General features: G+C 37.6%; 1 protein-coding gene across 3 annotated transcripts in view; it reads right to left on the minus strand.

Moving 5' to 3' along the window:
* The window catches only part of PCDH9 (protocadherin 9), a 673,217-nt gene that overhangs the window by 650,113 nt on the left and 1,571 nt on the right, over nt 1–21,533 (minus strand). For all 3 annotated transcript variants that reach the window (XM_071740578.1, XM_071740588.1, XM_071740595.1), the window contains exon 2: nt 17,997–21,166. In XM_071740578.1, the coding sequence (XP_071596679.1) occupies nt 17,997–21,032 (3,036 nt within the window). In that variant the 5' untranslated portion in view covers nt 21,033–21,166. The remainder of the gene's footprint in view (nt 1–17,996; nt 21,167–21,533) is intronic.

The raw sequence follows: 21,533 nt of genomic DNA on the forward strand, positions 1-21,533 counted from the left end.
GCAAGAGAGGAAAATGTTAATGCTCTTGTTAACATTTATTAGACAATAGAAGTCAAAGCACCTTAAAGAGATGGAAAACTTGTCTGCAGCCTCAGCAAAAAGAATATAACTCACAAAACTTTCAATTGATTTCTAACAAGCCCCAGAAAAAACTTCCTGGGCTTTGAAGATCAACAGGAATCATGGACAGAAGGCTTCAGGGGAAGCAATAAAAACTGTGGAGGAAGCAAGTATCTATTTTTTTCCTTGTCTCTCTTAAATACTGAAGTTCCCAAATGGAGGTTGGTACAAGTACTGATGCAACCAACTGATTCCTCCTGCTGGTTGACCCTGAGGAGCACTGTGTGACTAACTCACTAACAAAGACTCCTCTGAACCTCCTGAGACTTTCTGTTTTCCAGGAAAACATACTCACAATTAAAATGGTCAGTTCTTAAGTGTTGTGTCAAATATCTACATGAAATGAGAATAGGCAAGAAACCTCAGCCAGCCTACAATGACTACAAATTGCAGATTGGTTAGATTACATTGCTTCTCACTTTTCATTTGTCACAATCTGTTTCTTCTTATGATTCAGAGAACTGAAGCATGGACCTTCTGGTATGATGTTAGTCTAAACCCACCATATTGTTTAGGTAAGCTTCTCAACAAATACTTCTGCATATTTAACTAATTATTTTCAGTATTTTGAAGGGATAAATTAGGTTACATGCATCCAGTATACATGTAGCCTCCCTACACCATGTGATAAGACAATACACTAAATCATTCATATGATTACTGACAATGCACTTTCATAATTTATATGTATTAACAACAACAAAAAAAGTATGCTAGTACTTGCATCAGTTACTTGTTTATGATTTGTGCTAGATTTTCCTTGCTGAAGTTGTATGTGTTTACTGCATTTTGAATCATTCTGTGTGTATTCAGTGGTAATTGCTTAAAGAGTTACAGAACAGTTGGTGATTTCTTTTCAGATTTTTGGCAGAGACTGAAGTCTCAGTACAAGCAGAAAAAAAAATGCTCATTTTTTTTAGAAAAAGGAAGTCTAACTCTTTTAGTTACTTCATGAGTATAAAATAGGAGTAATTTTCCCCAAGAAAAGGAAGCAAAAAACAAGAAAAGAAGACTCCAGAGTTTTACGCAAGAGGTATAAAACCCTCTGCACACCTCTAGAGTGGTCAAAAAAAAAAAAACAGGGATGTGGTCAAAAGTGAAACTCCTTTTAAGGCTTTCAATTGCTCTCAACCGGGCTCTTGCCCAGCATGCAGATGAGCATAATACGCTGTCTGTGTTAAAGGAAAGGTCCACGACTCCAAACAGCAGGAGTGCTGAAGTCAGATGGAGCTGCTTAAAAGAACTGACTAAGGAAGTCTGAATGTTGCATTTATGTATTTTTGGTTTTATTAAGAGGAAAGATGTATCCCATCACACTCTCGTATTCAGCCCAAGCATCATCTGACTTTGTAAATGATGTTACATTGCTTGGAGATGATTCTCACAGCCTAAGCTTAAAATAATAAGTTTCAGCTCAATTGAAATGCAAAGACAAAATACTGCATTCCTTTCCCAGCTGAGCTTTTATTTAATGTGCCAGATTAAGAAGCTTGCTCTGCTTTACTGGATCAGAGTCAAGACACTTTGCCCAAGAAACTCAGAGATAAGGGAAGAACGGGTCTTAATCAGGCAATATTCTTGATAGAACAAATGGGTATTTTGCCCAAGTGTGTTCTGTAAAATTTATTCAAATATTTTTGCCTCCACTAAATCCATGAAAGTAGACTGTTGCTTCCATACTCATATTTTGGGACAGCTACCCCAATCCAGAAGAGGGTAAACCTTAACTTCTTTCTTTCTGAGGTTTGTTTTTTTATCAAGCTTAAATCAGCAAGGAATCCCTGAAGAAAATTCACCTTGCAAGTTTGAACAGTGGAATCTGAAACTCTGGTGAGTTTGGATTCACAATAATGCACCTCTCCATCATGATAAACTACCAAAAAATAACACATATCCATGGACTTTAAAATGTGATATTCCCCCCCCCCCTTCCCGTGCTTGGAAAATACTGACATCAATTTTATGATTTTACAAGTTCCTATAAAGGACACAGACAATCCTTATGAATGTACACTCAGAAGCACTTTATTCCTTAAAGCAGTGGATGTAGCCTAATTGCACATTAGCCTGTTTGTATTGGTGTACTCATCTTTTTTTCTGTATATTTTATACTGTCCTGCTGTTCTTAAGATGTTAAAGTATCCCAACATTAAAAACTGAAACTAACTGTTGGTAGGCTTGGAAACTGCATCTCAGCTATGCTTAAAAAAACATCAGACTGTGAACCTGATGGTTAAATGGGAAATTGTGGAGAGGAACTGAGCCCCAGTTTCCCTAATTCTTGCTATTTAAAGTGAATTAATGCTTCATATTAAAAACCAGGGATTACTCAGGAAGCTGCAAGAGAAGGATGGGTGTTGCAAGAAAGAAAAAAAGTCTTAAGAGATTTCTGAGTCTCCAGCAGAATTTTGGTTGTTGGAGGAAGAGAGGGATTATCACTCAGATATGAGGAGACAGATTCAACTCCTGATTACAAGCAAAAATATCAGTTACATAGCTGTAATTTCACAAATACAAAACAAATGGATGTAAAATTAGAATTGGGCTCAGACAGCCCTTGCACAGAAATTACTACGTGCAGCTCTAACCTCAATAACAACAACAAAAAAAAAAAACGACACAAAAAAAACCAACACAAAACTTTGGAGTAAATTATATTAGCATTTTCCTGGCCTTTGTCCGTGACTATAAAATGGCATTAGTGTAAATGTGACTCAGACTTGGGATCTCTGGTCACTGTTGCAGCCAAAAGCGCAAGTATATGAAATCTCTTTGGCTCTGCGGAAACACTAGTGCTAAATTCTGGGAAATGATAACACTGATTCATCTCAAAACAGTCTATATATAACAGCAAGACTAGGCACACACAGAATTATGCACTATCTTGCCTCAAGGTTGGAAACATATTCCTAGTAGAAGGAAAAATGTTATTTTCGTTCCCTGAAATCATGTGATAAATAGCTGTAGGGCAGATTCAGCAAGATCCTGAAGGTTGTGATTTTACGATATAATGAATGTATGTCTAGCTTTTTGCCACCTGATAAAGCAGCAAAACAAAGCAGGACTTGTCAGTATTTTGCTTGTGGCAGAAATCAGACAATGTCCAGAACACTTCATGAGACACACATTGCTACCTTCTTAGCTAGTGTGATTATAACATTTACTCCAATACTTCAACAGCTCAGCTTTCCAGTATATGGAATAATTGGAAGTAGCAGCCAGCAGGTAGCAGACATGTAAAGGGGAAATGTCTCTCACCAACTACTGACTACAAGCCAAATACATGGTCTTGTGGGTAGGTTTGTGGGGGAAAAAGAGAAGAAAAAAAACCATATTGTAAAGGACAGGATCCTTAGATGGGTGGAGCATCTGTGCAGGATATGAGGTAAGAAAATTACCTAGAAAGTTCACAGGTACAAATGTGGGGAAAAAAATTAAATAAATCAGTTTAGATCAAAAATGAAGAGATAAGACAACAGTAAAGATTGACAACAGTAAAGATCTTAAGAGTTGCAAAGCAACCCTTTCTCCAGATTACTTCCCTAAATTAAAAAGCAGATCTTAATGCTTAAAAGCAGATTCTAATGGAATGGCAACACATCAGCTGACCGGAATCCAAACCTGTGGATGGTATCAGGATACACTTTAGCAAAGACAGGAGACATGCGCTGAGAAGTGCATTCTGAGGAAGAAGAAGAATACAGCAGGAAAAAGTATGGATTGGGCAAAACATGCTTAGGAGTGCTGACCTCACTGGCAAAGGAACTGGTATGTATTCTTATTCTACCATTTGTGGTCACGATAGGAGTAAATTGTGGATGAAATGTTTAATTCTGATCATGCTTCCTATAAACATGTACTGGTTTACTGGAGTAAAAATTGAATATAGGCACATCTATATCACCATAATCATGACTTAATAGCCTGTGTTAAATTAATGTTTGATTTTGATGCTTCATATTACTCCACTTTGGTGGGATGATGGAGTTGAAACCATTGTATGCAGCTGCAATCATTGATGCAATCGTGCATGGTGTGCAAAACAGCAGCACCAATATTGAAGAAGGTATGAAAAAGCATTGGAGTTATACCAGATGGCAATGCAAGCTTGGTAGGAGTTTTAGCACTACTGCTGATAATACAGAGACTTTTTACAAGGGCACGTAGTGACAGGACAAGGGACAATGACTTTAAAATGGGAGACAGTAGATTTAGGTTAGACATTAGGAAAAAAAATCTTCACTGTTAGGGTGGTGAGGCATTGGAACAGGTTGCCTGGTAAGTTGTGCATAGCCCATCTCTGGAAGTATTCAAGGCCAGGCTGGATGGGGCTTTGAGAAATCTGGTTTAGTGGAAGGTGCTTCTGCACATTTCAGGAAGGTTGGATCTAGATGATTGGTAAGATCCCTTCTAGTCCAAACTGCTCTATGATTCTATGATAACCAAGGATAAATGTGAAAGGCAGACAAGGACTTTACTTCAACCACAGGACCAAATTGTATGGTTTTGCCAGATAGTAGGGCAAAGATTCACTTTGAACCACTTCAGAAGTATAAAAGGACCTAGAATAAGTACATATGTAATTCATATCCTCAAAGGCACCTTTACATTACAAGACAGTGTAACATGATTTTACACTAAAGTTAGGTAATGCGGTATAAAATCCTGCTAATGATAAGGTATTGTAGTTTTACCTGCACATAGGCAGTTGAGACCAGCCCCAGGTGTATTGTTCAGGGCTGACCTCAACCAGCTATATCAAAGGTATGAAATACCTGCTTCTTGTCTCCAGAAAGATTTTACATTTAGATAGATATCTCACAATAGCAATCTCAACGTAAAGCACACCTTTCTTTTTTTTTCAGTGAAAAAAATTACAAAAAGGCACATCACGTTTTAAGAGTAATGTGTGTACAGAAAAGTACAAATGTAAATGAGTCCAGTCAATTCAGTTGTGCATAATAATAAAAAACCTACATCTCTCCCCTTGTATTTTAAAAGATTTCCAAGAGCAGCAAAATTTACAGGAAGAAATGTAAAACAAATTGGCTTAATAGATACAAAAAGTCGTATAAATTTTTTTGTGTTCACAAGATTGGATCTTCTGGTGCAAGAGTTAATGCACTTTGTGAAAGTTATTATGTGGTGGTTTATATGCTTCAGCTGGAGGGGGTGGCAGTTCAGATTTCATAACAGAATGCTAACTTATCTTTGCTATTGAAAAAACTAATGAGGTGGTAAATAGTTGCAGAGCAATGTTACATGCAGTGATACGCAGGTTTTGTGGGCTTCTCATTACACACTGTACACATGTAAAAGTAATGAAAACTCAAAACAGGCAGCAAAAGCTTCAAGCTTTAAAACTGGAATAGGACTGGGGTGGTGTTTTCTAATGGTAATGTGATAAATTTAAACAATCTCAAAAATCCCCCCCTCGATATTTCAGCTAGGATTTTCTGGTAGGTCTAAGGTCTCATGGGCAGCGCTTCGGTGAAGATCACAATTAAGCTAACATAGCCAATTTATTCTCATGCTGGTTTTATTCCAGTTGAAGCAATGGAATGTTAGGCAATCTTAAGGCTTCTCTTTGTTATATTTGTTGCCTATGGCTTTTAATTGAAGGTGCTATAACAGCATCCCTATCAGACTCCAAATGTCATAAACAGTAGCAAGCTGCAGCACACAGTGCAGAGGGCTCTTCTGACCCCCAACTATCTTTACTGAGGACAGCAGGAAACAAGATATAACTCTCCTCAGTAGCTAGAGGCTTCCTGAAATGAACTTCAGAAATACTGAATACAAGCTAGGATTATATTTAGCACTAGGACATGACAATGTTAAAAAATATCAAGTGTGAGAGAGTAAATGCAGAATGTTTTTTAATGTGGTCACTACTGATCCAAAGAATGAAAGTTCTGGACATATTTACGACAGATAGAAATAAAAAAAATGACAACAAGAAGCACTTTGTCTGGAGCTGATCTGCACCATCTATAAAGCTCCTTAGTAGGCATTGCATGAAACTGCTCTGCTGAAAAGTGCTCAGCATGCTGCTTTAAACAAGCAGACTCAAGGATCACTGACATTCTGTATATCACAGCAGCACTGCCAGTTTTCTTATTAAAAAACCAAGTCTTCCTACAAGTCCCAACATCCACACTGAGCTTTTAACCATTTTGAAATGTAAAGATACATAAATGTTTTCATCTCTCATCCTCATCTCCCAAATTGCTGCATTCAAGAAGCACTATCCAGTTACTGAGCTGCAATCTCCAGTGTTCTGCTTTGATTTACACTTTTTGCTGTTATTTTCAGAATCAATTTTCTATCTTAAGTCTCAGTGAGATACCACGCCTATCACTAATTGTGAATGCATTATGCCATCTGTAAGAAAAGCAGGAGCAATTAAAATGAAAAAAAATATCCAAGCAAAATACATTATAAAATTATATTGTCTGCTTGTTTTAACTATGACAGATAAAGGATGACAACAAAAATAGCTAGTGAAATCCAGCAGACCACTTGGCACAACATTATGGCACAGTACTCCAGCATCTATAGGTGAAGAGGATTCAGAGGATTCAAAATACAGAGGATTTTGGTTGTGTATGTCTAGGATAAAGATGTCAACTGATCTGAAGGAAAACGATGCATACAAATCATTACACCCTATGAAATTAGTGACATTCCTCTGCAATGCACATCTAGGATGCCTATATACCATCAATTACAAGTGGATCAGATTTAGTCAGTATTAAAATGCACATGCATAACACTACAAACCCAGCAATCTTAGTTCATCCTTACTTACAAGTTCAGTAAATTAAACATACTTCAGATTTTGACACGCAACTTAGGACCAGACACATTTAATCCCTCAGTCACAATTACAACCAGAAGAATCTATCCCTGCTAGCATCTCTGCAAATCCACCGTTATGAATTTCGGCCCTAGTTTTTCCTTTGCCAAACCTTCAGCTCAGTTTTGCAATCCAAATTTAGCATGCCACAAGCCACAGAACAAAAATGTTATGTGTCACAGAGATGGATTTTCTCCTCAGACTTGTATTAACAACTATAATTCATTCTAATTTGATCCTTTTAAATATCCTGGAAGGAGTCAAAGCAAGTATCTATCTAGTTTAGAAAATGTTCTGCTTCCTGTATTACTCTTCTACCCAGATAAGCTTCCAAATGCTTCATATCTTTGACTTGTAACAAAGCCAGTTGGTTTATTAAAAGACCTTACCTACAGCAATGTGTGGTTACGAGCTGGGTGTGCTACAACAGATTGTACACAAAATGTGCCACTTTTCTACTGTGACAGAATTAATTTGAGGGGAAATATCAGATTTCTAATATGTGCATACATATGCTTTACAAAAATAAGTGTGTTCAGAGAATGCAAGATGAGATTAAAAAGAGAAACAAGAAAAGCAACAGTATCTCATAAAAGAAAGAGATGTAGTTAAGCATCAGCCAAATGACACTATTTGTCATATAATTTATAGTGGAAGCTTGAAAACTAAAATACTCCACAAGCCATTAGGTTTTCGGCGCTCTGTAACAGATTAGAATATTTCTTAATCAACTGCTAAGGCACAGAAGAAGGCCAAAGCTTAGCTTTAAGCAAAGCTGAGTAATACTGAAATCCAGGGATGTTCAGCAATAGATATACATTGCAGAACCACAAAAGGGCAGCAATTTCTTAAGCACTTTTGAGAAGCACCTGCCATTTTGACAATTTGTTTCGCAAATCACATTAAGGAGGAAAAGTTCTGATTTGTAATAAAGAAAGTAAAAGAAAAACCCCAAACTGTTGTGAGATTCAAATCATTTGTCGAAAGTTATGGACCACCCCTCTGCCTGGAGGAACTTTAAAAGCCCACACTGCCCACCCAGAAGTGCTCCTGTGCTACAAGTTAAATATTAGGGACTGTGACAGGTTTGTTGCAATGTATTAATTCCATAGTAAAACCAAATCAAATTAAAGCAAATGTATTTAAATACCATTCATGCCATATATTTTCATCTCATCCCTATGTGACTGGCATTCACACAACTCATAGCAACAATTCCCTACAGTTTCATTTTTGCCATCAGAAGTCAAGACACACCAGATCAGGATGAACCAGGGGTAGCTGCTATATCCATGTTTCTCATCTGTTTCCAAAGTATAGACAAGGATTGCCATTTTTAAGTCACTGCAGTTTAGGAAAGAAAAAAAAGGGTTATAAAATAAAAATAAAATGCCAATCACAGTAGTGGATCACCTATGTTGCCTCATTTTATGTTTCTGCTGATTGACAACCTGGTGCTCTTGTAGCAAAGGCAAAAAAAAAATCAGACATTCATTTCAAACTGAAATTTTTGACAGATGTAACAGCTTTCTGAAATGAAACTGATGAAATCTCAAATAGGAAAGCCCATCTTCTGTATAGAGGAGAGATTAAATTTCAACAGGCAAGGTTTACTGTCCTTAGACAGATGCAGATTTCATTTATTTTTTTATTTATCTGGCAGTTGTTAAAAACATGGGAGATGACCAGGGCTTCGCTATTGATGCGTAGTCTACCTCCTGCTGCTCTGGATGCCTGCAGACTTCCATGTGATCCATGCTTCAGGGCAATGTTGTCACAAACTGAAGGCAATTTCAAATTCTCTAACTGGTAACACTAGCACTTCACTGTTATTTTGACCTGGGTTTTTGAAATTATGAGAGTGAAACAGTTTGACAACTGGCTGAACATTCATACTGCTATAGACACAGATTGAAACCAGAAGCATTTCCACACTATAATGTGAATGGCCAGATATGGTCAAGGGTAGAGATAAAAGTTTACAACTTCTTCCTCTACTCACATTCACAGAATGACGTATCAAGGAATATGAAGTGCTGAGGAAACCAGAAATACTTGGCAGAGTACCAAAACGAAGTAACTGGTGTTTCATTGCACCCTCTTCCTAAAATAGACAGCGGTACAAATGGCCAGATAACAGTTTAATAGAAAAGGCAGGAAGAATCTCTCTGATGATTTGGGAGCCTTTAAATTTAAGACTTAATCTAAAGATGACTTTGCCAAAGACAACTGTCCACTTTATATATATTTGTGTGCATATACACTATTCAAGTAATACTTTTACTTAGATAAATACATAACTTTAAAACTGCTCTCTTGGCTTCAGTGAGAAAACTAGACTGGACCATGCTGTTCAGCGGTAAAGGGAAGAATATGGATCACATTGGAGCACACTGTTCACTGGATCATACATTTCACTGATGTGGGATGTGCATCACCCAACTGTATCTGTAACTAGTTTAAATCTGCCCATTTTCTTTAGGGTGGAGTAAATAATGAACCCACAGAAGCAGTTAAATTTGATGTGCAATTAGAAAAGATGGCTCCCACCATGTCAGCAAAAGCACAGGTGCTACCAGCTAAGTATAGTGTTGAAAATTATATGAATTGTAATTTTTGCAAACAACATTTACAAAAATTAGGCTATATCCACAATCACAAGCTGGGTATCTGAAGCAAGCAGAATGTTCAGATACATTGATTACACGTTGCAAGGAAGGGCAGTGGCTTAACAACAGTATTCCCAAACCTTTCCCACTGAACAGAAAGCTACTAAAAGCAGGAGTTAAATATCACTCCCCTTCAGGCTCTGCATCTTGTTGTCTACAGGAATAGGGTTTTCTTTTAAATCAAAAAATCAAGGGTTTGCACCCTTTTCTGGAGCTCCTCAAAACTTTCCTGTAAGCGCAAACTTTTAATTAAAACTTTCTTCTAAAAAAATACTGGTAGGAAAACACAGAGACTCATAAACCTCAGTGGTGAAAGTACTCTTCCATTAAGTTGAGTAGCAAATGTTTATTTCTCTTAAGAAATCAGAGGAACACTCCCTATTGTAACTTCACTTATAAGGCATATATGGAAACACATCCTACAGATGCCTTTACATCAGAAACACAGTTCCCTCCATAATCCTGTGTGTTTTAAAGGAGCACAAATTATGAGACAGAAATTTGCATCTCTCAGGTTTAGGCATTTAAAAACATCACTGCTAGTGATACCACTGCTAGCTACTAATCAACAAGCATCTGTAAGAGTGGCAAATACTAGCCACAAGTGAAACTGACTTTTTTTTTACTTTTTTTGGTGCTTCCTTCAAAGGCTATATAAGGAATAGGCTAAAGTAGGTAATTTGATAAAAAATACTGTACAGGCAGATTTTTAACTATTTTTAACCAAAAAAATCAGTCACATATTTTTTTTTCTTGTAACACATGAAAGCCTAAGAGAGATTAAGAATATCTCACAGAATGACAAACAAAAGTTGTATCTAATGCAAACTGGCAAGAAGGAATGAGGCAAGATGGATGAATACCAGTTTGAGGCTACTAAGAATTTTACACATCAGTATCAGTAGTTATTTTCTTTCAGCTATCAGCCAATGAAAATATCCAATTCAATTTTTTGGAGTGGGGAGAAGTTGCTTTTTCAAAATCCTACTTAGATCTTTTTTCTGTGAAACCGGGAGAGGAAACAAAAGGAAGGAAGGAAAATCTGACAGCTGATCCTCCACATTTTATCAAATTCAGCACAAAATAAAATTATTGTTAATTCACTCCTGATTAACTTTAGGTAATTTTAGACTTTGGGAATATTATCTCAACATCATCCTATTCCTTTTTATGAAGAAGTTAACATCAGGAAGAGTTGCAGATGGTGTAAATCAGCAGATTTGCCCCCGTTCGGATTTCTCTTCAATTATTGAATGGTTACTTTGAGAAAGGACTCATTATATTCCTCTTGTAGCAAGAAGTTTGTGTACTCAATTATTCAAGTAATAATATTTTTGCACAAAGAAACCCTAAACAGTGTGGCATCTCTCAAAAGAAATGGCAAAACTACAGCACCAGCTCATAGGAAACTACACATACTACACACCAACAGATCCTGACAAATGCTGAATTACTCAGTTTTCCCTCTGTGCAACAGAAGATGCAGGACAAGCCATGCCAAGACTTTAAATTAAATCTCTCTTGCAGCTCACTAGCTGCAAAAGAAACAAGAAGAAACAAAAAGATACAAAAAATTGGTAACTTTTGAGACTGGTACCGTTTCAACCACATAACTACAAGTCAGATTTTTTAATCACATTTCTCTGTATTATGACATAGAAGCCTTGGTACTCATGAAACTAAAACCTAAATTGAGGACACTTTCCAAGAGTCGAAATTCCAGATTAAGATTAATACAAATTTAACATCAAAATTACAGTGGCCCCAAACTTCCCTGAATCCTCAGGCCCCAGGAATAATCTACACATTTTTGTATTACTACAGCAATGTTGGTACATGAAACATTCTACTTAATTTTTTGTTTGAAGTTTTCATAATTGTAAAACCAATGTAAAAGCACAGTAATACTAATTTAAGGTGTCTTCTGTCATTAGTGGCCATTTCTGTTTCCAGAGAGAGTACATAACTCACTAGAACACAATCCATTACAACAGAATTACTGCAACTATATTAGAAGGAATTCTTTTATATGATATTTTAATTACAAAGCAACAGTTAAGATGATATGCATTTTGTGTCTAGACAAGCACTTATAATCTAAAGTTAGGCAAGAAGCTAAAGCCACTTATGCTGCAATGTCTTGATAAAAGACTGCAATGAAAAAGAACGGAAGATACTCTGCTCATCCCTCAGTAAAATATGATAGCATTCATTCATTTCTTATCTACAGCCTGGGAAATCTTTTTCCAGTCAATGGAATGTTATCTCTTGTAAACTAGAAATGAACTGATTAAATGCCCACATCAGTCTATTGGGATAAATCGTTTTACATACACTCTATCAGAAGCTTGAATGTCAAAGTAGTAGTAAAATAAGAGGAAACTAATACGCTCGTTTTTATTCCAGCTAAGACACAGACATTACAGAATGTATGTGAGTTGGCTGTACCTGAGTAGCAACTGAGGAAACTTCTGTGTATAGATTTATGGACGACCATGCTATTTTGTGGGAGAAGTCATACCAAATACTCAGGTAGCTCCAGCTACTTCCTCTTAAATCTCTCAAAACACGGTATGTGCATTTTATCAGTTACATTTTGTAACTTCATTGAAACCAATTGCTGAAGTAAGAAGATCCAGCATCTTCCAAAATAAATTAAATCTGAACTCAGCTACTCTTGAATTGAATTTGCCTGGATATTGGTCCAATGGTTGTTGTGTATCTGCCTCCATATAGAATCCTACAACTGATGAAGCAATATTACTGAGGACCTGAGACCTGCACTTCAGACAGGTAGAATGTGCCTGTTAAGAGTTGCTGAATGTAAATGGGTCACAGTTTTCATATCTTTAACATCTGTTGTTTATACCCAAGAAAGCACATCAGGGGCAAGAAAATTAATTCCCCAATTGCTGCCAACTGAGTTAGGGAACAGCAATAAACAGCTTACTGTAAGCCTCTAGCTACAATAAAATTGCTGTCAATAAAGTGTGGCTGATATGGTTTTGCTGTGCAAGAAGAATAGCTTCTTTGGCAGTGAAAATTTTAAATGAAAACTAAAAAGATCCCCCCTTGTTCCTCCATACAAAAGAACATTATCACAAAATTCCAATAGCATTACACTCTCAGGATCTGGTTGTCACCACCGTGTGTGGACACATTTATTAGTCTTTGTGAAACTTTGGCTTTGCACATTCAGGAAAGATGAGATTCCATGATTCTGATAAAAATCTTTTTCATGGGAAATATTTAAAGAGAAATGAAGCTTGCTAAGCTTTTACTGTCTGTATCTGTACACACAAAATGTTCCCTGCTCCAGTTCAGCATTTCTACTGTCACTGAAAGTGGAATTATAGCTTAGGGTTATGTTCAGATTTCCATTATAACCCCCAGTTTTCACATGCTCTTAACTTTGTGAAAAATTCTTCTTTCAGATGAAATTTTCCATGCTTGGTCTCAGCTCAAAGATGAACTTCTTTAGACAGTTGAGCAAAATCTCTTAACCTATTTTTCAGTTATACAAGGATATAAAAAAAAATACAGTGTGCATTTTTATAATTTCTAATATTTTAGTAGAGGTATAGATATATAAATACGCAGAACTCAAAAACAATTTACTTTTACATGCAGATGTTTTTCCAAGTGCCTAGTCCTCACCCAAGAGTAATATTCATGATAATACATAAAACAAATTAATCATAAAAAAGAAACACTGGAGTTGTTTTTCTTAATATACTAAGCAGTAAAACAAGGCCACTAAAAATAATACCACACACAGGATTGTGGAATGCTATGGTTACAGAATTTTAATACTTGCAGGTGACGTAGACTCTGCACTGCTGCTTCAATGCAGATTTCCATGAACTTCTGCACCTTGAAATTGCCACTCTTGGCATTTCAAATTATGAGTCATTAATGTTTTCAGCTTTTCTCTTCTCTTACATAAACCCTAAAGTTACAAATTTCAACATTCCAGAGTAAGATAATACAAATTACACTTGCCACAGAAAGTTTAAGTGATGTGCATCGATCAGCAGGAACCTTGCTACTCATTCCTTGATCAGGCAAAAAGTCCACTGCCTGAAAAAGGAGTAATGCAAGCTCCATGGAGCTTCTGACTATATAATCAACAATATACCTTAGTAAGGAATGCATTAAACATGTCAGTCAAGCCCCAAACCCTTAATTTCTGCCATGAGAGTACAGAAATAGAAGAGTGGTGTTAGTACATATTTAGCTTTTCTGAATCTATTAGAACTGTGCACATTTCCAAAACTTACAAATTATCATCTTGATTCAGAAAAGTGCTTAGAGTGTGCTTATGGCTGTCTTTTTTGAAGACAACATTTGAAAGAATTTGGACTTTAAGGATCAGCTTCATTCCCACAACTATAGAAGCACATGCCTAAATGCTATTTGATTAGAAATGAAGATAGAAGGTTTTTCTCATAACCCATACTGATACGTATTTTTAAACCTGTGTTATTTGTCATTGCTTTACTTCAAATCTGATTAAATGAAGTTGTTATAATTTAAAACTGGGATAACCATGGTAAATTTGCTGTAATTTCTTTTATTATTTAGTCTATTGTTAATCTAATGATACCGAGTAGGAGTTTTTTGTCTGTTTATTTGCTTTTTATAAGAGGTCTTTCACAAAGAAGAATAAAACATGTCTTCTTATACTGTATTTCTGTGTAGCTGTTTGGTGTAGTGACTTACTAATTTGAAGTGCATTTGAAGGTTCAATCACATACTGAAAAGAACACTGATTGAGAAGCCTGCATAGATTTCAGTATTCTTTATGAGTCATAACACTGATTTTGGAAGCATAGCTATATAAGCTGGTGGTGTGCAACATCCTTTTCATGCTCCTAATTATGTGAATTAGCATTTAGAACAATTCCAAGTTCAAGTATTCAAAAATGCTCTTTTCAGAGCATCCACCAGGTTTACTGCAAGATAGGCACTTGAAGAAGGCTTTGGTTTTTATACTGGGTACTTCCTAAACATCAGCCTGTGCAATTCTAAGTGAAATGAGAAGACTCAACCACAGAATTTCCACTAAAATTTATTGATGATTGCACAGAAATTGCCCAGCAAGAAAACGCTAAGAAATTTTTATCAAACAATCTGTTTTTGAATAGTGAAAGCTTCATCACCTAGGACCCAGTTCTAACAGACTTTTAGGCCAAGCTTTCATTAAAAGTAACAGAATTTTGCTTGAATGAAGTCCAAGTGTAGACTTCAGTCTCAGCTCTGTATTAATATTAATGTATCTTCAAGACAAATTGTATATGTATTTACCTTGGACTGAAAGAAACTTTAAGTAAAAATGAAGGATGCTAGTATTTCATATATATATTAATCCCATATTTCTTCTTTCCCTAGCTTAATATCCTCCACAACAATTCCCACACCCTTTGCAAACCACATACAGAAAACTTGGCAAATGTATAGGTAACTTAATACAGTTTAATGTATAGGTTAACTTAATACAATTTCTAATGTTAGATACAGAGAAATTAATTATGTTAAGCCTCAAAAAAACAGTACAGTGGCACAGAACTACATATCTCTTCCTAAAGGGATTTTACAAAATGTTTTTCAGATACTGTAGCATTAGCATGCACTACTATTCTGTAAGATTTTTAAGTCTGCATACTTTCCTTAAAGGCCATCCCCTATCAGAAATCCAAAAAAAAAAAAAAAAAACCTATGGAAGTGTATTTAACACCTGTGCCAATGAATACTATCTAAATTACATCCTAATTTCAGGAATTACAGACTGAATAATAGGAAGGATGCTAATGATCACTACCACTGCTGGTTACACTCCTCCAGCCAAAAGTGACAAGGGGACATAGAAAGGTTATGTCCTGTAATACCCATCATTTGGGGACAGAAAGACACTATCTCCTCCTTCCCCACAGAATAAAAACACACAAGCTCAATTTTGATAATTGTCTACATAAAAAAGAGTTGTATTTCCAGTTACATATATTATTACAACTTTTGCAGGGAGCAATTCAAAGCACATGATAGGCATATCTGCTGACACTTTAAAAATGGATTTAGTAAGACTTCAATGGCATTTGAATCAGGACCATATATAAGTATAATGATTGACATTATTATTAAACTGAAAACAGTATATTTAATATTAACTGTGAAAATACTGCCTGTTGTTTCTTGTTTGGTGTTTTGTTTTGGGGTGGGTTTTTTTTCCTCGTTATATTCAATTTCACTGTGAAGAGCTTATACGTTCTGTCAGGTACATAATTCTTAACTGCCTCAAGATGCTGTGGGGGATCAAGTCTGAGTTTCTTAATAGAGTTCTTAAAACTAATTTAAGCTAAATTGATAACATCTCTGAACAGAAAAGGAGTATGTGGGTTGGGGGTGTTACATTTTGTAACTAAAACTAGGGAAAAAACTTCAGCTTAGTAACCAGAGATTATGCAGAGCTCTTCCATAAATTTGTTGGGCTCTTTTTAAAATTGTTTCTTTTTTAACTTACGCTGACAGTATGTATATGGTGCTGTGCAACAGCCTGAAGACGGCTCCAGGAGTATACTCTTATTTAAAGTCCTTAAAAAGATTAACATTTTGTGAGAATATTTTGTCTGTGGTATTTTCAGTGTCTTCTTGTAAGTACGAGTTGTTTTAGAGCAGTTACTTTAGCAGAAGTGCCTGAAAAGTGCTTGTTTTATTCTTAGCATCTTGTTAGTATGACACCTTACAGACACCCAAAGTCAAGACACAGTTCTGAGAGCATCACATTCATCTCAGATCAGGCTAATGCAACAGCAAGAAGATGATTTTATCCTAAACTTGGCTACTGTCAAAATCTTTTTGCAAAGACAAGCCTAAATGTGTCTCACTTGATTCTCTAAGATTCACATCCCTAATAAATTCAGACAAATCACCATCACTTGGAGGGTACAGCGCCAGCTGCAAGATGAATGCGACTCCGAACACCTACCCAAAGTCAGTGCAGCAAAAGCGAAGCACTAGGGAAGTCGCCTTGCAAACACGCAAACTTAACTGCTGACCATCACCCCGCTGCAACTAGCATTAAGTAAAAGGTTCTTTGGCAGGAACATCAGCTTGATACATCCCTCGCTCAACACCAACTCCCCCCCTTCCCAACCCGCCTCCCCTCCGCCCCCCTCCCACTCTTCTCCTTGCTACTGCAGGGCTGGCATCGGGCCAGCCAAAGGGACGTGGTACCCCAGTGCCATCTACAGGCCAGACGACACCCTGGTTCCGTGGCAAAGGACAAGCGCCGGTAACAAATTAGCGCCGCATTTAAATCTTTATTAGCAAGGAATTATTAGACCTAAGAAAAACTAATGCTGGATTTGGTTGAGATATGAGTTTCTCAGCCTCCTAATCCCTCTTCATATGGCGTATTTCACAGTTTAAAATGAGTTATGACAGATCACTTATGCATCACTAAAATGAGAAAATATTTACAGTGGGCTGACTTTTTTTTTTTTTTTCTTGCTTAATTCAGATGTATTCAGAGAACGCATTTCTTTCAAAAGTATGCTTTGGCTATTTTTTAAATTATGCAACAAATTGCCTACACAATACCAACTTTAATCTATTACAACAAAATCAGCTTGAACTCAAAACAGAGGAAGACTTCTGTATGGCTTAAGTTATATACTACCAACAAACCACGTGCTTCACAGATGAAGTAGGTTGGAAATCCAGCTTTGTTCGGGAAAAAAATTAACCCCTTTCATAAAACTAAATTAACAAGGTTTCAAATCAGCTTGAACTGTAAAAGAAACTCAAGCCAACTCACTTTGAAATTTGAAACTGAATGTACATATCCCTCCCTTAAATATTGAAGGAGTCAAATTTTCTAACTGAAATCTGACATATAAGGAAACAGTTTTTCTTCTTCAATAGCTTTTATGTTTTGACAGTCAAATACTGGGGAGAAAAAAAAAAGTCTTCTTTTTTCCAGTATTTATTATGCACGTGCATGTTAACACGCACAGATGCGCGACAGTTCTGTAACAATCAGTATTCTTCAAAACCCAAAGTATCACAGGCATTTCAGAGATGCATGGTTAAGACCCAGGTAAATGATAAAGGGGTCAAGTTTTTGCTGTATTTTTATTTTCTTTTCTTTTTTTCTTGTGATTTTTTGTTTGTTTGTTGGGTTTTTTATTTCCTTTTTTGTATTTTTGGGTTTTTTTTGTTCCCCCCACAATATAACTAAATTCAATCACACTGAAACAATAAAACTCCACAACATAGTGGCACTTTTAATACTGGTTGATCGGGCACTTGTATGCAGTACTTATAGACCAGTAAAAGTGCTCGTTTACCTGTCTGGTGTGTAAGGGGCCCTTTGTCTTGAAGCCTCCTTGGGAACTGCACTCTGAGGCACTGAAGTGATCTGAACTAGTGGAAGAGCGTTTGGAAAGGGTGTCACAGCCACCAACAAAGGTGTTGTCCAAGGGGAGTTCCTGAATCACATGGTGCTTTTTCACTGAGACTGGAGTGTCAGGTTTGAGATGAAAAGCAGACTGCGGAGAGGCAGATTTGTAATGTTTGGCAAGATCAGGACTATTAGGCTTAAATGTTGTTGGTGGTGCTGTGCCCCAATCAAATCTTCCTATACTTTGCTCCTCCAGCTCCGCTGGAAGGCTTATTGTCCCGTTGATAGGTTCATGAACGGCATCTTCAGGTTTGGACTCCTCAATGGTCACAAAGTTCAGAAGAGAGCTCTTCGGAGACTTCCTTTTCTTCCTTTTCTTTTTCTTGTTTTGCTTGTTCTCCTGATTTGGAGACATCCACTCAGCACCTTGCTTGCTCCTCTGGGCGGCTTTGAATCTGGATGCATGTCGACAACGAACGAGAACTGTGACAAAGATCACCACTATGACAACCATGGCACCTGCCACAATGGCGATCATGATTGTGAGATAGTCCTCATTTTGGTAGGGTTGGCTACTGTCCCCTATGTTCCGGTCCAAAGGTGTCTCCATAGTCCTGCGTATCAAGTCATAAATGTAAGAGGCATTTCCAGCTGTATCATTTACATACAAAAACACAAGCACAAGAGTATGCAGGGATTTGGGATAGCCCAAATCGCTTATGTTGACAACTAAGCGATGCAGCCCCACATCACTAGGAGTTGGTTTTTCTTCCAGAGTGATATTACCTGTCACTGGATCAATCCGAAACAAACCCTTGTTATTTCCACTTACAATTGTGTACTTTAGCTCAGCATTCATTCCTGTGTCTATATCCACAGCAAAGACCTCAGCTACCACCGATCCTGGAATTGCTGAAAGTGGCACCAGCTTAAAAGAAGTATTAGAAGGTGGGTAGATGACGACGGGGCTGTTATCGTTAACATCCATGACGTTTATGGTTACTTTTGCTGTAGAAGAGCGAGGAGGTTGCCCTCCATCCACTGCCTTAACATCAAAAGTGTAGGAGCTCTGCTGTTCCCGATCAAAAGAAACATTGGACTTTATAACTCCAGAGTACGGATCCAGCACAAAGTTTTCATTGTCATTCAGGATGGAAAGGGTCACTGCTTTATTTTCCCCGGCATCGGCATCGGTCACTGTTATCACTCCCACTGTGCTATACTTTGGTAAATTCTCCGATACGAAAAACTGGAAGTGATTGTGAGTAAATTTGGGACTGTTGTCATTTTCATCCAACACAGTAACAATTACAGCTGCTTGACTCTGCAAAGGAGGGGTGCCATTGTCTCGGGCTGTAACAGTGAAAATGAAACGTTCCTGCTCTTCTCTGTCAAAAACTCTGGAGGCTGTCAAAACTCCTGTCTTTCGATCCAGATCAAAAAAGGAGGCATTAGGGCCAAGCTGATAAACAATGTCTGCATTTTTCCCACTGTCTTCATCTGTGGCACTAATAGTTGTTAAGTATAGACCACGACGGTTGTTTTCAGAAACTGACAGCTCAATTACAGGCTGGCTGAAAATCGGAGGGTTGTCGTTTTCATCCTCCAGTTTAACTCTTACTAGGGCAGTCTGGTTCAAACTGGGCTTGCCAGAATCAGAAGCAACAATTTTAAAGCTGAATTCTTTGGTGCCCTCATAGTCCAATAAGGAAGAGGTCTCTAGCAAATACTGGTTATCATAAACCGCCTTCAAGTGGAAGGGGACCTCCTTCTCAATGAAACAGATCACTTTGCCGTTCACATCAGTGTCCTTATCTGAAACTGTAATTAGGGCAATCTTTGTATTGATGGGATCCTTCTCAGATAAGTACACTGTGCCATTGATGGGACTTATTATGTACCTGAGGTCTATGTTAGGAGGGTTATCGTTTACATCAGTGACATTGATGGTAACAGTTGCCCGGGCCGGTGTAGAGCTACCATCACTAGCCAGTACTGTCACTTTGTGAATAGCAGTCTCTTCTCGATCTAAGGACCTCTGAACTGTAATCAGCCCTGTGGTGTTGTTTAAAGCAAAAAATCTTTTGGTTGCAGGAGCGACTTGGGCACCAAAAATATATCTGATTTCTGCATTGCTTCCTATATCTGCATCTGTAGCATGAAGCTGAATTACAGAAGTGCCTACTGGGGCATTCTCTGGTATATGAACCTCTACTTGACTCTCTTTAAACACCGGCCTATTATCATTGACATCACTTACTGTGACTTGCAGGATGGCTGTGCTGGATTTCTGTGGGGTTCCTCCATCCTCCACTTTGATTTTCATCACGTAGGTGTCTTTTTGCTCTCTGTCCAAGTTTTGCTGCACAATCAGCTGAGGCCATTTCTCCCCTTCTGGAGTTTCTACAATATCCAGTCCAAAGACACTCTGTCCATTTAACAACTCGTAGTGCTGCACACCGTTGAAACCTGTGTCAGGATCTGTGGCTGATGGGATTGGAAAGCGACTGTTGATCAGAGTGTTTTCTGGGATGGAGATATTGATGACAGGGGATGGAAACATAGGTGCATTGTCATTAGTATCCTTTACAATTATTTTTATTTTGATCAGCCTAAAAAAATCATTGGGAAGAATCACCACTTCAAGTTCAAAGAAACACTCGTTTTCTTCTGCATAGGAAGCTCCAGCACAGAGTTTTTCTCTGTCTATTCTGTTAGATGTTGTAAAGATTTCACCGGTGTTACTGGACACTTTGACCAAAGGGGCATCCCCTGCTTTAGACACCAGTCTGTAGACAAGGCTGGCACTGGTCCCTGTGGCAGCATTGATGTGAGAAATGTTCAGGTCCTTTGGTATGTTCCCTATGGGTACGTTTTCAGGCAGCTCCTCTCTAATAGTGTAAATAAGTTCTTGAGCTAGAGCAGAATCCAGCCTCAAACAGGCAATCAAAGCGGCCAACAGGTAAAATTCCCTCAGGTCCATGATAATGCTTTTATTCTCTTTTCCCAGATTTTAGGACTTAAAGGTTTCCAGAGAGGAATGATGCGTGATTTGCAAGAGGAGGCATGCATTGACTGCAGGATGCATTACATCTCATTTCTTATTTGGAGACAGCACTGTCAACACAACCACACAGAACAGCATTATTGGTTTCTTAGGCACAACAAATCCACAACCTTCAACTACTACTTGTTTTTGCAATGCACACTTGCAGCAGTACATTTTTCTACGGTTCCTTTTTACAAGCAGTCCCTCTGGACAAATGCACCAATATCCCGTCGGCTGCATTTGCACAAAGTGAGAATGGAAATAACTACTTGAAGGACTAAGGGTAGCTACCGTTCCAACATGTACTTTCTGAATAATTTTTTTGGTACACCGTGTAATCCATAACGTGCATTCCCCCTCTACCCTCCTCCACCCAGTCATTTGGTGCAAGTGAAAAAAAAAAAAAAATCTTCCTGCACTACTTCTGGATTCTAA

Source organism: Heliangelus exortis, chromosome 1 (genome assembly GCF_036169615.1).
Source record: "Heliangelus exortis chromosome 1, bHelExo1.hap1, whole genome shotgun sequence".
Taxonomy (NCBI): domain Eukaryota; kingdom Metazoa; phylum Chordata; class Aves; order Apodiformes; family Trochilidae; genus Heliangelus; species Heliangelus exortis.